This window comes from Elephas maximus, chromosome 4 (assembly GCF_024166365.1).
Source record: "Elephas maximus indicus isolate mEleMax1 chromosome 4, mEleMax1 primary haplotype, whole genome shotgun sequence".
In the NCBI taxonomy this organism is placed as follows: domain Eukaryota; kingdom Metazoa; phylum Chordata; class Mammalia; order Proboscidea; family Elephantidae; genus Elephas; species Elephas maximus.
The window spans coordinates 122,800,365-122,828,053 of record NC_064822.1 but is presented as its reverse complement, the minus strand read 5'-3'; the positions used below and the strand labels follow the sequence as shown (position 1 = coordinate 122,828,053).

The 27,689-nt window shown below is 38.7% G+C and overlaps 1 protein-coding gene across 3 annotated transcripts in view; it reads right to left on the bottom strand.

The window, feature by feature from the left end:
- Positions 1–17,921: 17,921 nt before the first annotated feature.
- The window catches only part of MON2 (MON2 homolog, regulator of endosome-to-Golgi trafficking), a 114,896-nt gene continuing 105,128 nt past the window's right edge, over positions 17,922–27,689 (bottom strand). For all 3 annotated transcript variants that reach the window (XM_049883760.1, XM_049883761.1, XM_049883762.1), the window contains 2 exons: positions 25,724–25,806; positions 17,922–19,418 (listed from right to left, as the gene is read on the bottom strand). In XM_049883760.1, coding sequence (XP_049739717.1) covers positions 19,255–19,418; positions 25,724–25,806 — 247 coding nt within the window. In that variant the 3' untranslated portion in view covers positions 17,922–19,254. The remainder of the gene's footprint in view (positions 19,419–25,723; positions 25,807–27,689) is intronic.

Below are 27,689 nucleotides of genomic sequence, written 5' to 3'. Positions count from 1 at the left end.
ATCTGTTGACCCGTTTAAATAATCTACCAGCAGAATTTGTAGTACTTTGAGATACAGAATAACAACTATTGATTCTCCACAAAATGTTAAACGCGATAGTAGGAAAGATGGTCTCTGTTGGATGAAGGTTATCACGGTTGGTTGAATTTAGTGCTTTGGAAAATAATTATAGTACAATTAGAATTTTATGAATAGTTTCTAGATAATTCAAGATTTCACATAGCACAAGATTTTCATCATTTAAAAAAGGCACTTTTAACTAAAGTACTGAATTTACTTTGCTCTTCCGTTATTAAGAAGAGCAAATTCAAAGGGCCTTATTTTCTGCATTTTAAAGATTCATCTAAGGTTCTTCGCTGCCTTCCTACGATGAGGCAGATCCACCCAGATGAGATCAGATCAGGTAAAGTCGCTCAAGACTAAACCCAATCCAATCAAGGTGCATTTATTAGATCACTTTGGTATTATAAGGCAATGAACTCCTACCAAAAGGACTCAGCTGGTTGTTAAAATTTCCTCCTTCTATGTACCTTTTTCTTAGTAAAGCATTGTCTTCCTGTTCCTTCAACTGAGCATCAAAAATTAAACCGTGGAAAACTGTGATTATATTTAACGCTAACTTTTTTTATGCTGCACATAGCAAGTAACCCTGGTAATGCGGCGGTTGGCTGCTAACCAAAACGTTGGCAGTTCAAATCCACCAGCTGCTCCTTGGAGACTTTATGGGGCAGTTCTACTTTGTCCTATTGGGTCACTATGAGTCAGAATGGACTCTATGGCAATGGGTTTGTTTTTTTTTCTGTTTTATTCTGCACAAATCAGTTTTTTTTTTTTTTTCTGGTACTAAAATTTACCATCCATTTATCTCAGTGAAAACTAAAAATACAATTATCTTTTCCAGAATTTAGGGTACTCAGAAAATCAAGTAGTCTCATTAATTACCCAAACTACTTTTCTTTATAAAAACGGTATTTCCCTATTGGGAGTAGTGATCGCCCACGAATCAAAATGGGTAACATTTAAAACGGAAACTATTCAGAAATCATACGTTTAACTCCTAGATTCTTTCCCCCCATACTAAACGCAAGGGTATAAATAAAAAAGTAGCACGTAACATGAGAATCAAAGGCCAAAAAGCAATACAATATACACCAGCAGTTTATTTGAATCCGGAAGTAATACTAAAACAAAACACAGTAACATACTGTAAAAAAGAAAATTTATTTGCTTCATACATTAAAAAATAGGAATAGTGCATTTCATTATAAATTCAAGGAGTTGCAGACTGTAAAAAGAAACTTTAAACAGCTTTACATTTACGTGAAAAACTCTTAAATTTGCTGAAAACAAACCAAAACCAAACCCACTGCCCTGGAGTTGATTTCAACTCATAACGACCCTACAGGACAGAGCAGAACTGCCCCATAGGGCGTCCAAGGCTGAAATCTTTACAGAAGCAGACTGCCACATCTTTCTCCCGCAGAGCAGCTGATGGGTTCAAATGCCCACCTTTTGCTTAGCAGCCTATCAGCAGAGAACTTTCACCACTGAACACTAAAACTAGGGCTCCTAAATTTGCTGAGGGAGTATATATTAAAAAAAGACAGAGAGAGCGAGCTCTAAGATATTAAGAAGACAAACTTTACAATTAACGGGTCTACTATTTTGCTCCCCCATGCCAATTCTGCAGAACAGGATAGCTCATTTCAGCTTTCGAATGAAGTACACCAGGCGCAAAGGAAAAAAAAAAAAAATTTTTTTTTTACCTTAACTACTGAATGAAACCTTAAAACGACTTAAAGGTGGAAAAGTTATCCACGTAAACACCTTACACAATTTCACTTTTCCTTTGAGAGTAAAAATCAAATTCAATGCCTTAGTTCTTTCCTGAGCTTTAAAAAAAAAGAAAAAAAAAAACACCGCCCACTCTCCCCGCAATTCCTTCCCTCCCTCCAGGAAAATGTACAGCTAACGGTCTCCGTAGAGGCCGGGGCTCCGCGGGCTGTCCCCGCGCCCCCGCGTCCCGAAAAACAAAGGGGATTCCCAGCCATTGTCCTCCGCGGCGCTGAGCATCACCAGCACTAGCAAGGCAGTAGCTTGCGCAGTTATCTCCACAGCGGGCAATGTCACAACCCGACCAACAGCACAAACTACTACCTCAGCCAGGGCCATGGTGTCGGGAGGCACCGGACCACGTTGACGGCGAGAGCTAAGCTGCACCGGCGGTCTCCGTCCTTCTTCCGCCGCCGACGTCGGCCCGACACCCCTTCCCCTCCGCGTCGCGCCCGGAGACCCCGCCCAGCGCCGCGCCGCTTGGCCGTTCCCGAAGCCAGCGGAGAACTCCGGGAATCGCAGGCGGCGCTCGAGGAGGCTGAGCTGGGCGTTCCGTCCAGAGCCAACAGCTCTGGAAAGAGAAACGGTGCGGAGGGTCCTGCCGGAGGAAGTCGCTCCCTCCAGTGCTCGGAGGGAAGCTCATCCATGGGCCACTCGAAAGCAGGAAATGGGCGGCAAAAGCGAAGCCAGACGCCAACTGGATCCGGACGGCCCCCGGGAGGCAGGCGCTCCCGCGCTTCTCCCGCCTCCCGCCAGCAGCTCCCGGCCGGCCCCGCCGCGCTCCCGCCACGTCTCGGGGCTGCGCCTCCCGAGCCTCTCCCCGCCCCAAGCCCGCGGTGGGGGCTGGGCGGCGGCGGGACTAAGAGCCCCGGCCCCCACTGGCGCTACGGTTCCCGCACCCGTCCGGGGCCCGGCTCTCCGCGCGGGCGAATGCTCAGGACGCATCCCGCAAGGGTCGCCGCTGGCTCCAGCGCCGCGATAAAGGACCCAGGCATAGCCCGGAAGTCCCCGTGCCACCCTTTCCCCGGCACCCTTTGGGGAAATCCGGATCAGCTCTGCAGGAGCAAAGAAAAAAACAAAATCCCTTAAAACTGAAACCCGGCTGGGCGGTGGTGTTTCCTCGTGTTCGGCGCGCGCAGACACACAACCCGTCTCGCGCTCCGCTGCTCCTGTGCGTCCAGACGAGCCATAGAGATCACTTAAGGAGGCTCGCGCGCTACTCCCCACCACGTGACCGCCCCGGCAGGCCGGCCCCCTGCGCCGCCATTTTACATCCGGGACAGGCAGCGTCCCTTTTCCCCGCCTTGGCAAGCTTCGACGTGTCACTGGAAATCAGTCCCAAACGGGGGACCCCCGGCTCACACGTCATCAAGTGCTGAGGGCGCGGGCTGTCCCCCCTAATCCGCTTTATCGGGGCAAAGTGGAGCCCCTAACTTCTCCGTCTTTGCCGGCAAAGAAGATGGCGGCGCCTGCCGCCGCCGAAGTGGACACGTTGTACACTGGCCGGGGTTTAAAGTTTCCGGCACCTCCTTTCCCCCTGCAAGGAGGATAGAGCCATAAGCGCTCCACCCCGCGGCGTAGCCACTCTCCTACGTTGCGCAGAAAACGGGCGGGAAAGCTGCGGCACAGCTCGCTCCGCTACTCCGGCTCCTGGGACTCGGGCTTTTTGGGGGTTTTTTAGGCCAAGTTTGGGAGAAGGCCGACTCTGTGGAGGTTTTTACGCTCTTGGCCTAGACTCCTTTTTGTCTCCCATTTGGAGATTTTCTTAGGAGGTAAATTATTTTACACAAAAAGTTAACCGTTAATAAGGGTTGCCAGATTTAACGTACAGAATGCCCAGTTATTTGAATTTCAGTTGAACGGATAATTTTTAGAAGTATATGTATTCCCATGTACTTAAAAAAAAATTCCGTTTTTCTGAAATTCAAATTGAACTGGGTGCCCTGTATTTTTATTTGCTAACTCTGGCAGTCCTTTTAGTCATTACAGTCACAAAAATCCTGACTGCAAATAACAAAAGTGAAATGAGAAGCTTGTTCAGCTACATTTTGGGACTGACTGGGGGGGCAAAGACTGATCCTAGCCAGAGGGCTAAGGTCCAGACTCCAAAAATAGGTAACAAAGGCATAATAGGTACCCATGTATGACTCCTTTTTTGGAAAAAATAAGATTTTTCTTTAAAGCAACGTAATTTTGAGCAAGAGCCTCCTGGCCAAGAGTCCCATTGCAAATTAAAAATTAACACTGTCTTACTGTATTGTATGTGGTATTGATGATGGGACTGGATTTCTTAAAGCACGTTTTCAAATTAAAAAGCAACCTGCCTCACTTTTCAAAATAAATGATGTTTGTACATAGTGTGCAAATTCAGAAAATGAAATACACTTGGATATGCTCACCAAATGACATTCCAATGTTATGCTAATAAAAACATTTTAAAGCAATGGTTGAAGGTAATTTGCTTGGACTGTCCAATATGAATTATTTACAACAAACTATGTATGTGTGTGTATTCCTTCCATAGAATCCTTCCCTACTGCAACTCAAGGCTTGAATTTTTTCTTCAGTTCTTTCAGCTTGAGAAACACCAAGCGTGTTGTGTTTTGGTTTTCTAGCTCCAGCTCTTTGCCCATGTTGTTAAAATATTTTGTCTTCTTGAGCCACCCTTTGAAATCTTCTGTTCAGTTTTTACTTCATCATTTCTTCCTTTTGCTTTAGCTGCTTGGCATTCGTGAGCAATTTTCAGAGTCACCTCTGACATCCATCTTGGTCTTTTCTTTCTTTCCTGTCTTTTTAGTGGCCTCTTGCTTTCTTCATGGATGATGTCCTTGATGTCATTCCACAACTCGTCTTTGGTCACTAGTGTTCAATGTGTCAAATCTGTTCTTCAGATGGTCTCTAAATTCAGGTGGGATATATTCAAGGTCATATTTTTGACTCTCGTGGACTTGCTCTGATTTTCTTCAGTTTCAGCTTGAACTTGCATATGAACAATAGATGGTCTGTTCCACAGTCGGCCCCTGGCCTTGTTCTGACTGATGATATTGAGCTTTTCCATTGTCTCTTTCCACAGATATAGTCAATTTGATTTCCGTGTGTTCCATCTGGTGAGGTCCATGTGTATAGTCGCCTTTTATGTTGGTGAAAGAATGTATCTGCAATGAAGAAGTCGTTGGTCTTGCAAAGTTCTATTGTTCGATCTCTGGCATTGTTTCTATCACCAAGGCCATATTTTCCAACTACCAATCCTTTATTTCTAACTTTCGCATTCCAGTCACCAGTAATTATGAATGCATCCAGATTGTATGTTCGATCAATTTCAGACTGCAGCAGCTGATAAAAATCTTCTGTTTCTTCATCTTTGGCCTTAGTGGTTGGTGCATAAATTTGAATAATAGTTGTATTAACTGGTCTTCCTTGTAGGCATATGGATATTACCCTATCACTGACAGCGTTGTACTTCAGGATAGATCTTGAAATGTTCTTTTTGACGATGAATGCAACAACATTCCTCTTCAAGTTGTCATTCCCAGCATAGTAGACTATATGATTGTCCGATTCAAAATAGCCAATACCAGTCCATTTCAGCTCACTAATGCCTAGGATACCAATGTTTATGCATTCCATTTCATTTTTGGTGATTTTCCATTTTCCTAGATTCATACTTCGTACATAATGGATGATTGCAGCTGTTTCTTCTCATTTTGAGCCATGGTATTTTCAATCACATCATATGCATGTGAAAGCTGGACAATGAATAAGGAAGATGGAAGAAGAATTGATGCCTTTGCTTTGTGGTGTTGGTGAAGAATATTGAATATACCATGGACTGCTAAAAGAACAAATCTTGGAAGAAGCACAACCTTGGAAACATGCTCCTTGGAAGCAAGGATGGTGAGACTGCGTCTTACATACTTTGGACATGTTGTCAGGAGGGATCAGTCCCTGGAGAAGGACATCATGCTTGACAGAGTACAGGATCAGCGGAAAAGAGAAAGACCCTCAACGAGGTGGATTGACACAGCGGCTACAACGAGCTCAGGCATAACAATGATTGTAAGGATGGCGCAGGACATGGCAGTGTTTCGTTCTGTTGTGCACAAGGTCGTTATGAGTCGGAACCGACTCGATGGCACCTAACAACAAGAACGTGTATGCGTGTGTATATATATCACATTTGCAATTAAATGCTTATTTGACAAAGCATACACTCGACCATCCATCACAAAGACCTGAAGATCTGTGGAAGCTTCACCAATAGCTTCATTATGACTCACACCTTTCCTGATAAGCAATGATTGAGCTGCCATCGCATTCCCCTCTGCTGCCCATCCACAGCTTATTCATATCCACGTCATCCCACACCATACCAAACGCCACTGAATTAGCACAGTGGCATAGATTTTAAAATTATCATTAAGCAGTCCCTTGGTCTCCAGCATACAAATCTGTTAGAGCAACAAAGTTTCCAACTAAATTTAATCATCAAACTAATTGTATTACTTAGGTTCCTTTCCATAAATAACCTGTTTTTGATAGTGCTAACACCAATCCAAACACAAGGTGCTGTTATTATGAACTCTTTATCCTAAACCCGCAATATCGGAGACCTAACCATCCTTTCCCAATGTGACCAACATTTGGCTAATCCTTTTTATCCTCACCTCACACACATCACAGCAGGAAAAATGCAATACCTTCTTCCCCTCTCTCCCCCTGTTCTATATTCCCTCTATCTTGCTTATGACTTCAAGTTTATCTTCCTTAGTTTCATAATGTATTCTTAAAAGTAATCACTTCAAACTCTTGCCATCTCAAATCTAAACTACTCTGCCTGGATTTCAAGAAGTTTCATGAATGGGCCTCAGTCCCTCGTTAACCTTGTTTCACACGACATACCAAAATGTACTCTACACCACTTCGCTCATATTTCACAGATGTTCTTTGTTCACATTATTTAACTTTGCCTGAAATACCCTTCAATATCTTTTGTGCCCATCCAATATCTACCTAACCATTAAGATCCATTTTAAGTTCTATTTCTACCACTGAGCCTTTTCATTTCTTTAATGGTCTCCCTTCTGTACACTAACAGCAATAATAGCCTGTACCACAGAAGACTAGGCTAAGGTTCCCTGCTTTATGATCCCATATTCATTTGTACTTATCCTTCACATACTTTGCACACTTGTTAAAAGTCTGTATTCCCTGAAGAACTGTAAGCTCCATGAGGGCCAAGACTTCCACCCTACGTTTAACACGTAACAGGACCTAAAATGTTAATAACACATCAGCACTAATTATATAGTCTTGTATTCCGTATTATTTTATGTGTGTGGGTCTCTGAACTAGCTGTAAGTACTTTCAGAACCCCTAAAAATTTCTCACACTAGCAAGGACATAGTTATGTGCTCACAGCTGACTCTAAATTAACAGAGTGGTTGTCCGGTAAAAGGCAAAAAAACTGGTCCCTAGTGTGGTAAGGGGGCTCTGGTGTTGCAGTGGTTAAATGTTTGGCTGCTAACCAAAAGGTGAGCAGTTTGAATCCACCAGCCATTGGAAACCCTCTGGGGCAGTTCTACTCTGTTCTATAGGGTCGCTATGAGTCTGAATTGGCTCAATGGCATCGGGTTTTTTAGTGTGGTAAGGTATGGCATTCCTCCTTGAATGATGCGTGCCAACGGTATTTTATTTATGTAACATCTACTTAGCACATACTACGTGCCAGGCGTAATGATTTACAAGGTTCCTTTTTTTAATCCTAATTGTTTTGTTGGGAAAATGGTCTGTTGCACACTGCCTTTCAACTCTCACCTGGAATGCATAACCAGAGCCTTGGACCAGGCACATTCCCTGAAAATAGAGGCTGAGAACCGAGCTACTGCCTCTGACCCAATTTCTTCTTCCTTATGAAAGAAACTCATTCCCTGTTCTGGGTACACAGTCTGCTTCACTGTGAGCCTCACGTGGCACTTGCCTAACCCCACTGCTCTCTGTTGCCAGTGGGGAGAGAACAAGGTCCTCTTCTGCAGCAGAAGAGTGTGTGTGCAGACCATTATTCCTGTGTCTGCTGCTTTGGGGAGTGACTTGCTTGCCATGGGAGACCAACGCCCACTATTGAAGCTTACCTTGCTCTGTCTCTTCTGTTACTAAAGTGGTATTCTATCCAATGCCTGTCTCTTTCTTGGTGACCCCGGACCTTGGCTTGACACTAATAAGTCTATGAGTTAAACATTATTAACTCCATTTTACAGATGAGGAAACCAAAACAGGTTAATTAACTTGTCCAAGGTCACACACCCACTAAATAACAGAGCTGGGATTTGAATTTAGGAAGCCTGGCTCCAGACTCTGGGCTCTTAACCACTAGAATATTGCTTATAACAGAACCTCTTATAACGAACAACAAATCAGGTATTTTAAACTGCCCTGGACCAATAAGAAAAACTCAATGCAGCTCTGGAGAGCATAATTATTAGAAAAATAATTTTTATACATTATTACAAGTTTTTTTTTGTTCAAGTATATTCATCACAATGTTTATTCACAGAAACAGTAATTGTCTAAAAAGCATTTTTAATTGTTTTCAATAAGGCTTGGATTTTAACAGAATGATAATCTTTTTTGGTAAAGCATGAAATTAACATGTTGTAGTGGAAAGAACTGCTGTTGGAGCAAGACATGCCGATTCGCATAGACTTTAGCTGTGTGACTCTAGGCAAGACACTTAACCTCTGAACTCTGATTTCCTCATCTGTAAAATAAGTAAAACATACCTTCCCTGTAGGTCTGCTGTGAGGATTAAAAGTAATAATATAGGTAAAGTCCTGGCTGACACATACTACTAAAAAACAAAAACCAAAAGCAGTGCTGTCAAGTTGATTCCGACACATGGCAACCCCACGTTACAGAGTAGAACTGCTCTGTAAGGTTTTCTTGGCTGGAATCTTTACGTAAGCAGATCACCAGGCCATTCTTCTGTGGCACCCCTTGGGGGGTTTCAAACCGTCAACCTTTAGTAGTCGAGTGTAAACCACTTGCATCACCCAGGGATACATGCTAAATGTGTGGACCAAAATGTCAATTAAGAATTAGAAAAGACACTGTAACTACACCCGACTGCAGCATATACTAAGTATTGCAGGAATTTTTCTGGATCATATATTTACTACACAACTCAGGTTCTCAAAAAAGACATTTTAAAGTAAACAATTTTCCTTTGAGAGGATGGTTGGTTTGGCAATGATACAGTCTCAAAATTAGCCTCACCAAGTAATTAACAAATAAGAATGCTCAAATGATGCCAAAGACTAACCCACATGAGGACTGCATTTTTTACTCTTAAAATTTTCACTCAAAGCTTCAAATCTTCTTTCTAAATTGCTATTTCATAATATACTTCTGACTGTATACTTTTTTAATTTTATAGTTTCAACAAAGTTCTCAAACACGTTCCCATGATTCAATTGCATGTATTTTTTCCAAATTGGCCATACATGTAAGCCATTGTAAACATATTTTAATCATTACTCATGAAGTTTTTAAACAGAGTCAGTCAATGGTGTGGGGTGTCAACAATGTTTGAATTTAATGGGGATGAAAAAGTAAATACTAAAAGTATATTAAGAAAAAACAAATAGTTTATCAAACCTGAAGGTAAATTATCCAAGTGGGTATGATCTTAAGTTATAAGAAAACTAGTACTGCTGGAACATAATTAAAACCTAGGGTCACACTGAGCGGTAACTGTAAAGCAAATTAAAGATCTATGCAATCATAGCTATAGCTATGCAGCTTTGGTAAAGTATCTTAGACCACAAGGAAATCAGAGGTCAAGGCATTATCAAGATTATAATACATAACTGATAGATCTCAACAACATAAAAATTTTTTAAGTAGAAAGTACAAAAACAGTGGTATTGCTTTCAAGAACTGTGTTAGGAGCTAGAAAGAATCTCACAAAATTAGATAAATATATCCAGTCTGACATAAACACCATATGGTAACTGCCTTAAGAGACAGGAGTTCTAAGTTATGTGTTAAAATTATGACACAGAGGTAGTAAAAACTAGAAAGTAAACACAACCTGCACAGTTGGGTCTAAAGCCTAATATTTTATTTTTCTAGATAAAAAGAATAGTACTGCAATATTATAGCTTTGCAATTTTTCTCCCATCAAACTTAATACAAAAAAAGCAGCTGTTGTTATATTGCAATGGTTTTCCGAATAATGCCCCGGCTCAGCAGATCTTCCCTGGTTGCACTATTTATTGGATGCTAGTTTAAAATAAAACTTAATGTAACTCCATTTGCAGCAACTGAAAATGGTTTCAAAATCCAAGGGTATAGTAATTTTCTTTTCCTTACCTGAGGGGCTAGAATCAATGCCACAGAGTAATTAGGAATGTTTCAATTGACCTCTGTATCACTGCAAGCACTGAGGACATGGAGACCAAATACACCCTAGGAAGACTCAAGAGACGAAAACTGTGACATTCTGAGTCTTCCTTCAAAGACTATTGCTGTGCAACAGCTGAAATACATAAGCAATGTGCTTCCTCATGACCACTCATCTGTCAGTTTGTCGTACTGTGGTGGCTTGCATGTTGCTGTGATACTGGAAGCTACGCCACTGGTATTTCAAATATGCGCAGGGTCACCCAGTGGACAGGTTTCAGTGGAGCTTCCCAATTAAGACAGACTCGGAAGAGGCACCTGGCGATCTACATCTGAAAAAATTGTCCACTGAAAACCGTGTGAACACTGTCTGATACAGTGCTGGAAAATGAGCCCCTCAGGTTGGAAGGCACTCGAAATACAACTGGGGAAGAGCTACCTCCTCAAAATGGAGTCTGTGTTAATGACTTGGATGGAGTCAAGCTTTCGGGACCTTCATTTGTTTTTGTGGCACGACTCAAAATGAGAAGAAAAAGCTGCAAATACCCATTAATAATCAGAACGTGGAATATACGAAGTATGAATCTAGGAAAATTGGAAATCATCAAAAATGAAATGGGACAAAGATAGATATCCTAGGTATTAGTGAGCTGAAATGGACTGGTATTGGCCATTTTGAATTGGACAAGTCTATGGTCTATTGGGCAGTTCTACTCTGTCCTATAGGGTCGCTATGAGTTGGAATAGACTCGACGGCACTGGGTTCTGGGCTGGGATGATCTATTATGCCAGAAATGACAAATTGAAGAGGAATGGCATTGCATTCATCATCAAAACGAACATTTCAAGATCTTCTCTGAAGTACAAAACTGTCAGTGACAGGATAACCATGTCTACAAGGAAGACTATTATAATATTATAATGACTATTATTCAAATTTATGCACCAACCACTAAGCAAAAGGTGAAGACATGGAAGATTTTTACCAACTTCTGCAGTCTGAAATTGATCAAACGTGCAATCAAGATGCATTGATAATTACTGGTGATTGGAATGCGAAGGCTGGAAGCAAAGAAGAATCAGTAGGTGGGAAACTGCAATACTGAAGGATTCAAAGGCAAAATATTGAACAATGCAGGAAGCATCAAAGGAGGATGGAAGGAATACACAGAATCACTATACCAAAAAGAACTGGTCGACATTCAACCATCTCAGGAGGTAGCATATGATCCAGAACTGTCGGTACTGAAGGAAGAAGGCCAAGCTGCACTGAAGGCATTGGCAAAAAACAAGGCTCCAGGAATTGACAGGATACCAACTGAGATGTTTCAACAAATGGATGCAACAATGGAAGTGCTCACTTGTCTATATACTAAGAAATTTGGAAGACAGCTACCAACCGACTGGAAAAGATTTATATACATGCCCATTCCAAAGAAAGGTGATCCAACAGAATGAAGAAATCATCGAACAATACCATCAATATCACATGTAAGTAAAATTTTGCTGAAGATAATTCTAAAATGGTGTAGGAGCACATCAGCAGGGGACCGTCAGAAATTCAAGCCAGATTCAGAAGAGAATGTGGAATGAGAGATATCATTGCTGATGTCAGATGGATCCTGGCTGAAAGCAGAGAATATAAGAAAGATGTTTATCTGTTTTACTGACTATGCAAAGGCATTCAACTGTGTGGATCATAACAAATTATGGATAACATTGCGAAGAATGAGAATTCCAGAACACTTAATTGTGCTCATGCGGAACCTGTGCATAGATCAAGAGACAGTCATTTGAATAGAGCAAGGGGATACTGCATGGTTTGAAATAAGAAAAGCTTGTATCCTTTCACTGTACTTATTCAATCGGTATGTTCAGCAGATAATCCAAGAACCTGGATTATATGAAGAAGAATGCAGCATCAGGATTGGAGGAAGACTCATTAACCACCTTTGATATGCTGACGACACAACCTTGCTTGCTGAAAGTGAAGAGGACTTGAAGCACTTACTTATGAAGATCCATGACCACAGCCTTCAGTATGGATAACACCTTAATATAAAGGAAACAATCCTCACAATTGGACCAATAAGCAACATCATGATAAAGAGAGAAAAGATTGAAGTTATCAAAGATTTCATTTTACTTGAATCCATAATCAACGCCCATGGAACCAGCAGTCAAGATGTCAAAGGACATATTACATTGGTCAAATCTGCTGCAAAAGACCTCTTACAGGTGTTAAAAAGCAAAGATGTCACTTTGAGGACTAAGGTGCACCTGACTGAAGCCATGGTATTTTCTGTTGGCTCATATGCATGAGAAAACTGGACAATGAATAAGAAAGACCAAAGAATTGGTCCCTTTGAATTATGGTGTTGGCGAAGAATATCGAATATACCATGGACTGCCAGAAGAACGAACAAATCTGTTTTGGATGTAGAGTCAGAATACTCTTTAGAAGCGAGGACAGTGAGACTTTGTCTCAAGTATTTTGGACATGTTATCAGGAAAGACTAGCCCCTGGAGAAAAACATTGTGCTTGGTAAAAAGTATAGGGTCAGTGAAAGAGAGTAAGACCCTCAATGAAATGGATTGGCACAGTGGCTGCAACAATGGGCTCAAACATCACAACGATTGTGAGGATGGCCCAGTGTTTCATTTTGTTGAACACAGGGTTGCTGAGTCAAAACTGGCTTGACAGCACCTAACAAAAATGCTGATTCAAATCCTTAAAAGTAGGCAGTGTAAATACTATAAATAATATAAATATAAAATAATTAGAAGCATCTGTCTCTACAAAGAACAAAAGAGAAAGACCTTTTACGTAAAGGCAAAATTTAAAAAAAAGTCACATAAACATATTTTAAACACTCCCCTTTGAGGGAAGTGGTATAATCTACTTGTCCATGTAACAGAAAAGCCATGGTATGTTTCAAGGATAGATGCTGAATCCACCATACTTACAGCAATCCCAAATACTTCCCTTTTTCATTTTGTGAACACCTGACTGCTGAATCCTGTGGATTCAGAAAGATAGGAGGAACTACAGTCTGAAATTACTTTAACTTGTTCAGCTATTTTGAAATGGCAGGGAGACTTCACCTTTGCAAAAAGTCAACAACAGTCAAAGTGGGAAGTATTTCTAGAATCTCATTTAATAGGCAGGCAGTTGGCAATGGTGTTACCACTAACAGCTCTGCTTCTTATGGACAAAGAACAGGTAAAATTAGAGGAAAAGCTGGAAGAGAAGAGGCAGAGAATGTGACAGGAATGAGGGGAGAAAAAAAGAAAAATCAGAGGAAAGTAAGACAGTAAGGTAAAAATGAGAGACAGAGAGGGAGAAGAAAGCAATAAGCAATGCGGGAGAAAAAGGGAAAAATACATTTTCAAAGGTCTCAGGATATATTAATAAATTTACCAAACAACTCACCCTAAGAATGTCATCATGAACTCAGCTCCAAACCCTAATTATGCATTTTTCTCTAAAGAATAAGTAACTCATTGATTATCATCTTCATTTTAGAGATAGAGAGGGCTTTGAAAAGCTAGCATAACTACAGTTAAATAAGAGGCAGAGCCTGAGCTCATCACTGCCTCACCATTAGTCAAGGTTACTGAGTATTATTCATATTCACGAAAGGATTCATTCACACACACTCTTTTAAAGAGCCAACAGTGCTAAGCATTCAAAATTACTTGGTTAATAAGAAACTGATTTTTATCTAACTTCTGTTTTTTAATATAAATTAAGATACAAAGACATTATAGCTTTCTTTTCCAATCTATAGAAACTTTTCATTCAAATTGAAACACTATTTTCCAAAGATATGAAAATTTTAATTCAAATCATCTTGAACTATTAAAAACTTTTCCTACCACACATAAACTGGTAACACACCATGTGCTATGAATCCGTTTTCTCATGAATAGTAATTAAAAAAGTCAAACTCTAATAATCCAGCCATATACTACCCAGCAACACTAAGAACAGTAAAATGTGCTTTATGTAAATATCAGCGTATGCGCCAAACCGCCAAACCTAATAAATGGAAATCTAAGGAACATACTAGGCTGCTGGCAGTGCTTCCATAATCATTTTTGCCAACACCTATGGTAGTTTTCTATTAAAAAACAAAACAATAATCCACAACATTCTCTGTCTGGACATCAATTTACTTCAGGGGTTTCCAAATCTCCACTGTTAATTTCTATAGCAACCGCAGGTAGGTGGTTTCCTCAAAGTGTTCTGCCTTGGGTAGATGGATTTCACCTATAGCGGTCTCCTGAGAATTCAGTTGTCCATCTGAATTATCCCACATTTGGGAAAAGTATGTTGTTGCTGTTAGCTGCCATCAAATCAGCTTCAACTCATGTTGACCTTATGTACAATAAAATAATTGCCCAGTCCTGCATCTTCCTCACAATCACCATCATGTTCAAGTCCATCACTGGCGGCAATCATGCTCATCCATCACATTGAGGGTCTCCCATATCCGCACTGGCTCTCTACTTCACCAAACATGATGTCTTCCTCTAGGGACTGCTCTCTCCTGACAACGTGTCCAAAGTAAATGACTTGCATAATGTCCTGTTGTGATCCATAAGGTTCTCATTGGTTAATTTTGGGAATTCGATCACCAGGCCCTTCTTCCTAGTCTCTTAGATTGGAAACTCCACTGAAGTCTGCAAACCATGGGTGACCCTGCTGGTATTTGAAATATCAGTGGCATGCCTTTCAGCATCACAGCAACATACATAGCAGGCCGCTATAGTATGACAAACTGACAGATGGGTGGTGGGGGAAGAATACAGTAGACATTATACAGTAACTATACTATGAGTCAGAATCAACTCCACGGCAAAGGGTTTGGGTTTTTGGTTTATACAGTCCTTCATTAACATGAAGGTAATAATGACTACTCCATTAATATGGAATATACTTTTTAGTTGCTTTTACAACACTGTTCGTTTGTTGATTCATACTCAGTTTCTTAACTGATCCTCTGGCCCAATAGTTACCTGGGACTAGTGGTACCGAATTGTGACAATGAATGAAATATTCTAAGGTTATATTGATAAAGGACAAATAACCCAGTTGTTATTGGCCTGCTACAGAATTAAGTGAATGCTATTCTCCAGAATAAAATACATACACTAAATTGTCTGTCTCTTCCTTCTGATGCTACATACAATTTAAGTAGCTAGAGTAAAAAGGAGCCCTGGTGGTACAGTGGTTAAGCGCTCAGCTGAAAGGTCCGTGGTTCAAACGAACCAGCCACTCTGACAGAAAAAGATGTGGCAGTTTGCTTCCATAAGGATTACGGCCTTGGAAACCCTATGTGGCAGTTCTACTCTGTCCTACAGCATCAGTATGAGTAGAAATCGATTTGATGGCAACAGATTTGGTTTAGAAAGAGTAGAAAAAATGTAAAGCAAATCAATACTCATAAAGGGGAAAACAGGTAAGAAACATAGCTCTTAATCTAATAAAATTAAAAGTGGAACCAAGTGAAAAGCGGTTTTGTCTAAGCCAGACTTCTATGCACTTTCTTTTTCTTTTGGCACCTAACAAGTCCCCAATCTATAAAGTTTATTCACAAATGTATGCAGTAAAACTAACAAAATCTTACTGCTAGTTATAAATACCACCACCCATCTGTCAGCTTGTCATACTGTAGTGGCTTGTGTGTTGCCATGATGCTGGAAGCTATGCCACCAGTATTTCAAATACCAGCAGGGTTATCAATGGAGCTTCCAGACTAAGCCAGACTAGGAAGAAAGGCCTGGCAACCTACTTCTGAAAATTAGCCATTGAAAACCTTATGGATCACAACAGAATATTGCTGATACAGTGCTGGAAGACGAGCCCCCTCCCTAGGTTGGAAGGCACTCAAAATACACAATGGCCTTAACAATAAACTCGAGCATGCCAACGACTGTAAAGACGGTACAGGACTCAGCATGTTTCATTCTGTTGCACATGCAGTCACCATGATTTGGAGCTATTTGAGGGCAACTGTTAGAAACACAAAATAAGACATGACAAAATGATCTGTTCTTTTCCTTCTTGGCAGTGATAGCATTATAGGAAAATAAAGAAGTAAACCAGGCAAGTAGAAAATTAGTTTGTTTCCATTACAACAGGGGAAAAAAAAAAGTCAGAAAAGGACTTTATTAATCATCCAGCTGTTGGCATATGCCTGATGCCCAATAATCTATTTAAGGCAGGCACTGTCAGTGACAAAAAGTGATTATCTGAGGCTTAAAATCCACTGTATTTCTAATATGTATCCCAAAGGACATTATTACTGTTTCAAGGACTAGTCACAGACTCAATTGTGCTATAAAGTGATCTTAGCTTTGGGACTTTTCCTTTTTGAATTTCCTAGCAGCTAGTAATCTAACAGAGCCCAGCCCTTCCAGTTAACGAAGAACCCAATTCATACCAACAATGTCTTAACCTCCCCGGGGATCAGGATATTTTAGAAAATGCAGCCTAGAGGAATGCTTGACTTAAGGGAATGAATTGCTAATAGTGGTTCCTGCAGGATGGGGGTATTCTGGAAGGAACAGCCTGTCAAATTATACGACCAAGGGGCTAGCCCACTTGTAAGACTAGGACTGATCACCATATTATATTGTATTGGAACATTCACCACATCTATGTATCTTCAGCACAACTGTAAAGCATAACCTTGGTGTCGAAAGCTAATGCAATGTTAGCTCAAAGTACTCAGTTTGTATAGATGCATGTGGTATACCCCTGACTCACATTTCAGTTTCACCAAAGAATTATTATTTGGACTGCAACAGATTCATCTTGTTTCTCAAGAATAGACATATTTTTACTTCTTGTAAATTCATCGCAGTATTTTTAACATTTTACTGAAAAGGTACACTACTTTGGTTATTCTACTTCAATATTTATCACTGATATGTAAGTTTTCTAACCCCCAATTTAACACATCCAATACAGAGAATAAACACACAGCTTTAAATGTTTTTTTTTTTTTTTAAACAACTTTCCATAAGGAAAATGTTGAAGGCAGAATCTATGGAATGCCATATTTTACCTTAATTTTAAGTGAAATTATAAAATAGAAATTCATTATTTCATGTAAATAAAAGATCTCGCTGCTGGTGAAGAATGAGCTTCTTGGATCAAGTAGACACTTGAGACTATGTTGGCATCTCCTATCTGGAGGGGAGATGAGAAGGCAGAGGGGGTTAGAAGCTGGTGGAATGGACATGAAAAGAGTGTGGAGGGAAGAAGCAGACTGTCTCATTGGGGGGAGAGCAATCAGGAGTATATAGCAAGGTATATATAAATTTTTTTATGAGAGGCTGATGATTTGTAAACTTTCACTTAAACCCAATAAAAATTAAAAAAAAAAAAAAGATCTTGCCACACGTTTACCGCAACAGTGCAAATTAGTTACACAATTACAACAGCTTCAAAATTTTATCTCATTCATTACTCAATTCTATTACCTTCTTGTAGTTTCATGATTATTCTGGAGAAACTGAAACTTGCAAATTTTATCAAAATTAAGGCCTTCCAGCACACTAAAATAATACTGAGACCATTAAGATTTTTTTTATGAATAATCATTGTTTTAAACATCTTCATGTCTTCACACAAATCATTATGAAAATTTAAATCAGAAGGAAAATATTATAATACCATAATCCATTAAATAAAAAATACAGTAAGCTAGGTCAAAGTCAGTTTTAAAAGAAACAAATCAGTTAATGTACTCAAAGTGCACTTTTTCTTCTTCACTAGGAGGGGAAAGTGAAACAAAATTGGCTTTTTACTCCATGACAAAAAGTTTACTGCACTTCTAAATGTTGACTATCTCCAAAAATACACTTCTTATTATAATACACATGTATTTTATACTTGTGGATTAGCATAGTTATTTTTCTTTTTGAAAAGACATTACAAAATGAAACATTGACGATAACTGCAATAAACAGAACCTCACAGGCAAAATTTTAGGGAATTTGAAATCACCTTGCCCAGGTCATAATTCAAAGACGGTGACAAGTGTCCTTAGGGGAAAAAAAAATCAGTAGAAATACAAAATATGAAAAGTCTTTAAAATCCAGACAGCAAATATAAAAACGGACAGACTTAGTGAAAGCTGGAAGAAATATTTAAAGAAATGAGGTATGATGGAGTCATACTGCTACAATATATCTCAGTGTATTACATTAATAACCTATACTTCAAAGTTACAAAATCGGCAAATCATGAGCTATTTGCTGCTGTGATTATATGACCTTTCTGGTCAGATGTTTAATGGTCACTGATAAATACATTCAACATAAGCATGAAGCTAAATGCATGATCATATGATGAGCATATCTGCCACTTAAGAAGGCAAATTATAAGTAAAAATATAAGCAAACAATTTTGTATTAATAATAAATACAGCTCCAAGCATTTAATATTAGCAACATTTTAAAAGTTTAAATAATAAATGCAACTATTTTATACAGAACTGTACCATTTATTATACACGCAAGTATATCAGTTCCCTTTGTTTACAAAGGCTGGTTACAGATAATATGGAATGTCACAGTACCATCTTGCATAAAATTTTAGTACAACTTTGTACTTGAAAAACTGTGCAAAAACACCAGCCTAATAAATCTGACTGAATTGAAATATCTTCCTTTTTAAAAAGGACATCATTAACACATACACCACAAACTGTACATAAGTTCACTTTTAAATCACCAACTGAAGACATGGTAGCAGGTATGTTGCAGTATTAACTATCCCTTCCACCAGTGTAACTTATTAAAGGCCTGCACTGCCACTCATTCAGGAACCTTTGTTGATGTGTAAGCTTGTAATATGAATTACTGAACCCAGGTAAGTACAATTTAAAGGAGGCCAACAACAGCTGCCAAGATTTATTTGTAGTAAGAAATGTTTTTCTCATAGAAGACTCACTTAGGAGCAAATGTTCTTTTAGGTTATCTTTCTTCCTTCAAATATATTGAAGCCGGTCAAGATTCTCCATTTTGAACTTTGGATGCTGGTGGTTGCATGAAATCCTTAAAGGGAACCAGCGCCTCTTTAAGTGCAGAGCAGACTTCTGAAGATGAGCAGGTGACGCATTCTACTAATGTTGGGTATAAGGCAATTACCTGTGCCCAGGTATTTCCATCAACTGCAATGCAAAAAGTATAAAGCCTCAAGAAAAGGGTAGACTTAACTAACAGACATCCAATGAACGTGAACACAGCCCTTTAAATGCAATGCAAAGAAAAAAATTCATAAAAATGGAGATTCTACAAGCTTGTACCTTTTCTCTTTTTAATCTTTGCAACATTTTCTACATTTAATAAGGTATGGGAGAAAAATGTGGTCAGTGTACAGAGTCATCAATACTAAGACACATGGTAAGGTACAATTTAAGTTGTGCTTCACTTTGTGAAGGAGTTCCTGGATGGTGCAAACGGTTACTGCACTTGGCTGCTCACCAAAGGCTGAAGGTTCTGATCTACCCAGACACCTTGGAAGAAAGGCCTAGTGATCTACTGCTGAAAAATCAGCCACTGAAAACCTCATAGACCACAGTTCTACTCTGACACACAAAGCTGGAATAGACTTGACAGCAACTGGTTTTCACTGTGAAAAAGGAAAAATTCTTTTTAAAAAGGACATCATTAACACATACCTTTCTCATTTTCAATATCAGTTGCCAGAGAATGCAGTGAACATTTCAAGAATAATTAGAAAACAATTCATTTTTTAAGCAGTTGTCTGCTAAAAATGTATCTTAAATTATCTTCCCCAGTAAATCAACTGATATTAATTTCAAATGACCACACATAGATCCATTCTTCTCTTGTAGTGTTTGCTAATCTTCAAAGCTAGATATAAACTCTAACGGGCAGTGGCAATGTCTGCCTCCTTCACCACTAACAACTAGCACAGCTGAATGCTATTTGTTGAATGGACAAAAGTGTCTCATTCCAATCGGTCTGTAACGTCCTTATACTCTGAGATCACACATTACATTTCTATTTTCCTGAAAGTGCTGAGTGCCTGATATGCAATAAAACCTGCTGATAGATTTTTCTTAGTGTAAGTATACCACACTTTTTGGGACAAATCTCAAATCTGGGAGGTGCTGTAGTATAAAAGAAAAAATACTATGAGTAAGGAGCTTTAGTTCTGTATTTTACTGCACGTCAACTGCCTAATTTACTGAGCGTTAACCGCCCAAAAATCTTTCTGAAATAAGGCAGTGGTGGGTATCCTTGGCCAAGTCATTTAATTTCTCTTTATCTCAACGTCTTCCACTGTAAAATAAAAGAGTGACTTTCTCAAACTAGTGTTACTCAAGTTATCTCTTAGTAAAAAAAATCATAGCCAAGTAAGTTTGGAAAATATTGCATACATTATCACCCCTTTTGAGAATTCATAATTCACATGAATTTATTAAAGCATTGTAATAAAAGACCCAATCTGCTAGACACATGCATTTACAATTCCTGCTCCAGAAAAACGTCAGATAATGAGGAACTCAGAGATGTAGAATGTATCATTCTACCTTCCAAAGAGATTCTCTCATAGAACTAAACTAACAGGTCTTAGGCTTTACCAAGGGTGACTATGAGAAACCAAGCATATGTAGAGCACTGCTGCTGCAACCGAATGTGGAAGACTGTCCCTCACACTGTTTTTTGGCAATATGTGTAGGGCTGTTTTCCCCTACATTAATTGGACCTGAATAGTTTTTGAACTTTCGTGTCAGCAAATCCAGGCTTTTGTGTCTCCTTTTCCTCTGTCAATTCTCAAATCTTCCTTATTCTAGCCTCGATCAGTCCTTTCCCTTCCGATTTACTACAAGATGAGAACCCTATGCTTAACTAGCAAGTAGGACTGAAGTGAGAGCTTGAAGGGGCTGTCCTGTTGAACTGGTTGAGGAAAACACTGTCATAGTCACTCATCAGACCATCAATCAACCTGTAGGCATGTAGTTCTTTTCTACATATTTGCTTCATATTTTTAAAAATACTTTAGGCATAATTCAGAATGAAAAAGGTTTAGTGCTAATCTTTTCCTTTATATAGACACTATGAAGATGCCAACCTCCTTTAACTTGACATGAGTAGATAATGATTTTCTTTTTGTCACACCAGAAAAAACCATTTTTGTTTTATTTACTCATATCTATTCAGTGCCTAGCATCTATGCCGCCCTCAATACATATTTCTGGGAGGGAGGCAGGGAAGAAATCAAGGACACAGATAGGATATATTCCAAACTCTTTTCCTCTCCCATCCTCCCACCAACTGGAGATGACAGAGCTTTTGGTAAGAAAAAGAAATCAGTCAAAGTCCTGTTCTTCCTCTTGGTTATGTGGAGAAATACTGTGGGCTAGTAAGGTTATTAAGAAGAAGCAAAGCCTGATAGGACCCAGGAAAAGAAGTGCTAGTCTTCTTAAGCAAGGCTCTGCCCTAGGTTTTAGGGAGAAAGAAGATTCTTCCAAGTTTAGTTACCTAACATAGCTCACCAATGAAGGGGAACCAATGGACATTTTGAACAAAACCTTAGGGCAGAAATAAAGAATGTACACTTGTCTAATGTGCCTCCTGTCCAAAATTTCTGTTTAGAGCCAAATGCAGTGGTGAACAACTGGACAGGCTACAAGTCGAAACAAGAAAGGTGAGGGAAGAACAACCTTTAATAATATGAGCGAATGACAGCCTCCAATAGTAAGTAAAAGGCCCAGAAATTGAAATTTGAATTGGAATAAATGTAATCAGGGAATGGAGAAAGACTCACTTTTAAGGTATACAATTCAAACAGTATGTCCTAACTCTATATTGCTGGGGAAAACAGCAGTAACACTTTGGCAACTAAAGACTTTGGGCAAAGACATTAGGCCAATTTTGACAGGAGTCAAAGACACAAACAGTGACAACTTCTGCAAATAACAGCTCTGATCACAAATCAAAGAACAATTTTTACATGATGAAATCATGCTACACCAATCTTTATACCTTTATTTTAAAAAAAACAAAAACATTTTCAGTAGCATCCCTACATATGAAGGATGGCAATATGTAATAAACACTTGTATTTAACTGGGATCTTAAAGTGACTCTTTTTCACACCTATCAAGTTGGAGGCTGCTCTATAATTTCATTAGAAGATTTTGAAAGCCAAGTTTTTAACGGATGCTTGCATACATACTTTAAATTGAAACTTCAAATGGCCAGCGTTAACTATTTACTGACTTTCGGCTGGCCTTGTGACTTGTTTTGACCAACGGGAATTAACAAACATGATATTAAAAAAAATTAAGAACTGTACATTAGGCTCGACTAAACATGTTAGAGTGAGACCATCTTAATTCATTCAGGAGCACCTAAGCTGACCCAGGCCAGGAGAACCACTCAGCTGACCTAAAAAATTAAAAAAAATGTTTATTATTTTAAGCTACTAAGTTTTGGGATCATTTGTTTGCAGCAAAAACAGGTACATCTTTTATTGGTTTGTGATCAATTTAGTTTGAGTTGGAAAGGAGGACGAAATAATTATTTCACATCAAAGTCTATCTGGGGAAAAATAAAAGATATTAACAGATTTAAGATTACTGTGATGTCAATCATTATACATGATCAAATCTGGTATCGAACTGTATGATCCCAAGTGTTTACTTCTAATATTTTCAAAGACCTGTAAAGCAGTAATTTAAAAATCTATTTTGAAGATTAAAAGACCCATTTGAGAATCCAATGAACCTTTCTTTGCCTTTCCCCACCAAACATGTATTACACACTAAACTATGCTTATAATTTCAAGGGGGTGTGAAGACATCCTGAAGCTATCCATGAATCTCAGTTTGAGAAAACTTGCTCTAGATAATGAAAATGCATTCACACACCGAGATGTAAAATTTTCAGAAATTTAGTTCATTTGGACTTAAAAACAGGAAATTTTACAACTATCTCTAATTATTACTTCAAATCTTTCATACTGAATTGAGTATTTCATTTCTATATTACACAGTTCTATACAAAATGTTACAAGCAATCAAATGCTTTATCTTATGTTCTGAAACATTTCTTCCAAAACAACATTTTGTAGGACCAACATGTGACACTGACAGTCACTGTTTTTTCCAGGCTGATACAATGCCAATTTCACCTTTTATTGTCTTAGATTACCTACATTTAAAGGAGGGCAACACTCATTAGAAAAAATAAAGAGTAAAAAATATTTTATTGATAAGATTTCTCTACTTAGACAATAGTAGTCAGAATTGTCATTATTAAAAAATTCCATACTGGAAAGAGATTCTCTCAAAGTACTGGTAGAAATATAAATTTGTACAACTACTTCAGAGGGCAATTTGGTGCTATTCTACCAAAATTATAAATATTGTTTTGAACCCAGTAATCCTATTTTTGGTCTGTCAGTTTGTCACAATAATCTGAAAAGCTGGATTATATGAAGAAGAACGGGGCGTCAGGATTGGAATAAGACTCATTAACCACCTGCGATATACAGATGACACAACTTTGCTCCCAGAAAGTGAAGAGGACTTGAAGTATGTACTGATGAAGATCAAAGATTACACCCTTCAGTATGGATTACGCCTCAACATAAAGAAAACAAAAATCCTCACAACTGGACCGATAACCAACATCATGATAAACAGAGAAAAGATTGAAGTTATCAAGGATTTCATTTTACTTGGATCCATAATCAATGCCCACAGAACCAGCAGTCAAGAAATCAAAAGACATATTGCACTGGGCAAACCTGTTGCAAAAGACCTCTTTCAAGTGTTAAAAAGCAAAGATGTCACTTTGAGGACTAAAGTACGCCTGACTTAAGCCATGGTATTTTCAACTGCCTCATACGTCTGAGAAAACTGGACAATGAATAAGGAAGACCAAAGAACTGATCCCTTTGAATTATGGTGTTGGTGCAGAATACTGAATGGACCATGGACTGCCAGAAGAATGAACAAATCTGTCTTAGAAGAAGTACCGCCACAGTGCTCCTTAAAAGTGAGGATGGCAAGGCTTTGTCTCAAGTATTTTGGACATGTTATCAGGAGAGGCCAGTCCCTGGTGAAAGGCATCATGCTTGGTAAAGCAGAGGGTCAGCAAAACAGAGGAAGACCCTCAATGAGATCGACTGACACAGTGGCTGCAATGATGGGCTCAAACAGAGCAACAACTGTGAAGATGGCACAGGACTGGGCAGTGTTTCATTGTATTGTACACAGGGTTGCTATGAGTTGGGACCGATTCAATGGCACCTAACAACAACTGAGAATTTCCTTTTTTCTTGGGTATTGAAAGTAATGCCTCTTAAAGTGGCAGTCTGCTACCTGATGAGGCGCTTGTGCCAGAATGTAAATCAACTGTTTCCTTCTTTAACATAGTTTGTTGTATAAAAAATGTCAGCTGAACCAAACAGTGTGTTTAGTGGCACAATGGATTCATATTCTGGGGACATCGCTTTATCTTGTCCTGGACTAGTAATATTCTCTTCAGACCAGTGGCCAGTCAAACAAACCACACTTTGAGTAGCAATGTTGTGTAAGATTTGAAACAGAACACAAAAGCTTCTCAAGAAGCTTACAATTTAAGGGGAGGTAAGTGATGTATATGTATAACTGTAATACAAACAGAATGCTTTCAGACAAAGATTCATATAAAAATGCTGTGAGTCAATGAAAAGAGATAACATTTACTTCTAACAAGTTAAAAAGAACGCTTAAGAGTAGGGATGGTATTCGAGCTAGGTGGATATAAGCAGGGGAATGGAATAAGCAAAAAGGGAATATTTGGGGAGATTGAAAATTTTTGCTGGACAGGAGAGTTTACACAAAGCCTAATGGTAAATAAAGTATGAATAGAATAGAGTCAGATTGTAGTACTCTTTCCATTTTTGTAGGGAATGGTAAGTGACATTTTTTTTTTTATTAATTGTTTCGTATGGGTGGGTAAATGAATGCTCAAAGCCGTGCTTTAGAAAAAAAATAATTTTTTGAAAATAATGTAAAGAATGGATCGAACATAAGTGAGTAACAGAGAGGGGAAAAAATGAGAAAGAGCAACAAAATGACTTAAAGTTATTTATACAGTTTGTACCTATAAAGTAAATCAGTATAAATGGGGGATGGAAGACTCCACCTACCCCCCCAACCCAAATCAGTGATCTTCTATATTAATATAAATTGTCCACGCAACACCTGAATTTATTAGACCAATTTAGTAAAAGAAAATAGTTAAACTCTTGTTTAACATAAAGAAGATAAAACATTACAAATTAATTTTACTTAATTGACTTGATGTTTTGCTGTGATGAGGACTGGAGAAAAGAAAGTCTAATGGCTGCTATGTTCCTAAAATTCAGTTAACTTAATAACAACACAAAAGTGCATCACAAATAGCATATAAATGTTAGGAGTTTAGAATAACTGAGTTTCTAAGCACTTACCATTCTCAGGCTGAGTTTTCTTAAGTGAATCAATGAGAGTACTGACTGCTTTTAAGACAAATATGATTTCTGTTACTTGCTGCCTACAAAAAGAGATGAAAAATTATTTCCAACAAGATTTAAAAACATGTTGTTTTTTTATGGCCCCCGGACACCCTTTCAGCTCAGTAATGGGGCCATTCCTGAGGTTCACCCTTCAGCCAAGGACTGAACAGGCCCAGGAAACAAAACAAGACTAAAGGGGCATACCAGCCCTGGGGCAGGGACTGGATGGCAGGAGGGAAGAGGAAAGCTGGTAATAGGGAACCCAGGGCTGAGAAGGGAGAGTGTTGACATGTCATGGCACTACCAACAAATGTCATACAATAACGTGTTTGATGAGAAACTAGTTTATTTTGTAAACATTCCTCTAAATTTCAATTAAAAAAAATGTTTTTTAAAAATAAAATTTGTGATTTAGATGAAAATTTACACAGAAAATTTGATCCTCCTTTAAAAATTTTTATACAAATTGTTCCATGCCATTGGTTACAATTTCTGGAATGTGTCAGCATTTTCATTATTTCTATTGTGTTTGTTCTGTTTCCCATTGATCTAGCTTCCCTTCCCTCTTTGCCTTCTCATCTTTGCTTTTGGGTAAATGCTGACCCTTGGTCTCATATAGTTAATTGTCTAAGGGAGCATATTACTCACAGGTGATACTGTTTATTTCATATGCCAATCTACTGTTTGGCTCATGGTAAGGGAAAAACACCCTAGACTTGAATTCAATTAAAATGGAGCTTTACTAAGCCAAGGCAAAGAAAATAATTTGAGCTATGGAACTGTCAATGTGCACTGAGCACAAGAGACTAAGGGATCCACTGAATCACATTCCTGGAGTCTCCAACATACTATTGCAGAAGAAAGTAAAGAAAAATTCTGATTGGTTATTCACTGATACACCATTGTCAAAGGTGGGGTAACAAAAACGGGATCTTTACAGTGATTGCTTTAAAGAGTTTTTGTTGACTAGTTACCATCTGGTGATATGTGCCTTGATCTTAGTGACTATAGGGGGTTTACAAGAGGAGGGTTTACAGGAGATTGGATATTCGTTCATTTCTGGAAATGCAGAGGTTGCATAAAGGCTCCCTGGAAAAAAACTGACATTTGTTCTTAGCTTGGTTACAAAGAAAGCATTTCCTTAGATGCCAGATAACAGGCATAACTGACCTTACCCTCTGTAATTATTAACCAGTTCTGTTTTCTGGTTTCACAGGCTTTCCAAACAAAATGGATTCCTGGCCCAGACCCCACTTTAGCCTCCCTTACTCTGGACCACAGACCTCATATAGTTTTAGAGTCTCCTTATCAGGCTGAAAGGTGACCTGCAGACATAGCTTCAATTGCCATGTGTGTTTTTATACAAATATGCCATGTGTAGGTTTGCACAAATAGATGTACTTTGAAAAAATGATGAACACAATACAATTCGAAGTTAACATTAGTTTTAAATTATAAAGGAAAAAAAATCATTTTTATTAACATGTACTTCAGTGTACAAATCAGATTTATAATTACTCTCACCTTAAGTTATGAATTTAAAAAGGGGGGGAAGGCAATCTACTCATGAAAATATAAATTTATTTCTAAGATACTCCTTATAATACTTTAGATTAAAATATTTTACATACATGCTTTCAAAACTTCTCCACTAAAGTTTTTTTTTTTTAAAACTAACTACACCATACCTCACTTATCGACACGGTTAGGTTGCGAAGACCAGATTTTATGCAAAAATCAATGCTATGCAGAAATGGAGGATCACCGTATCAGATCACATAATGGAAGATGACTAAATCATTATATAACTGCCAAACCACTGAGAATCATGGTCCAGCCAAGTTGACTTATAATCTTAACCATCAGAGTCAGCATCACTCTCACCTTGGCTTTTGTTACTGCCATATGTACATCGTTAATG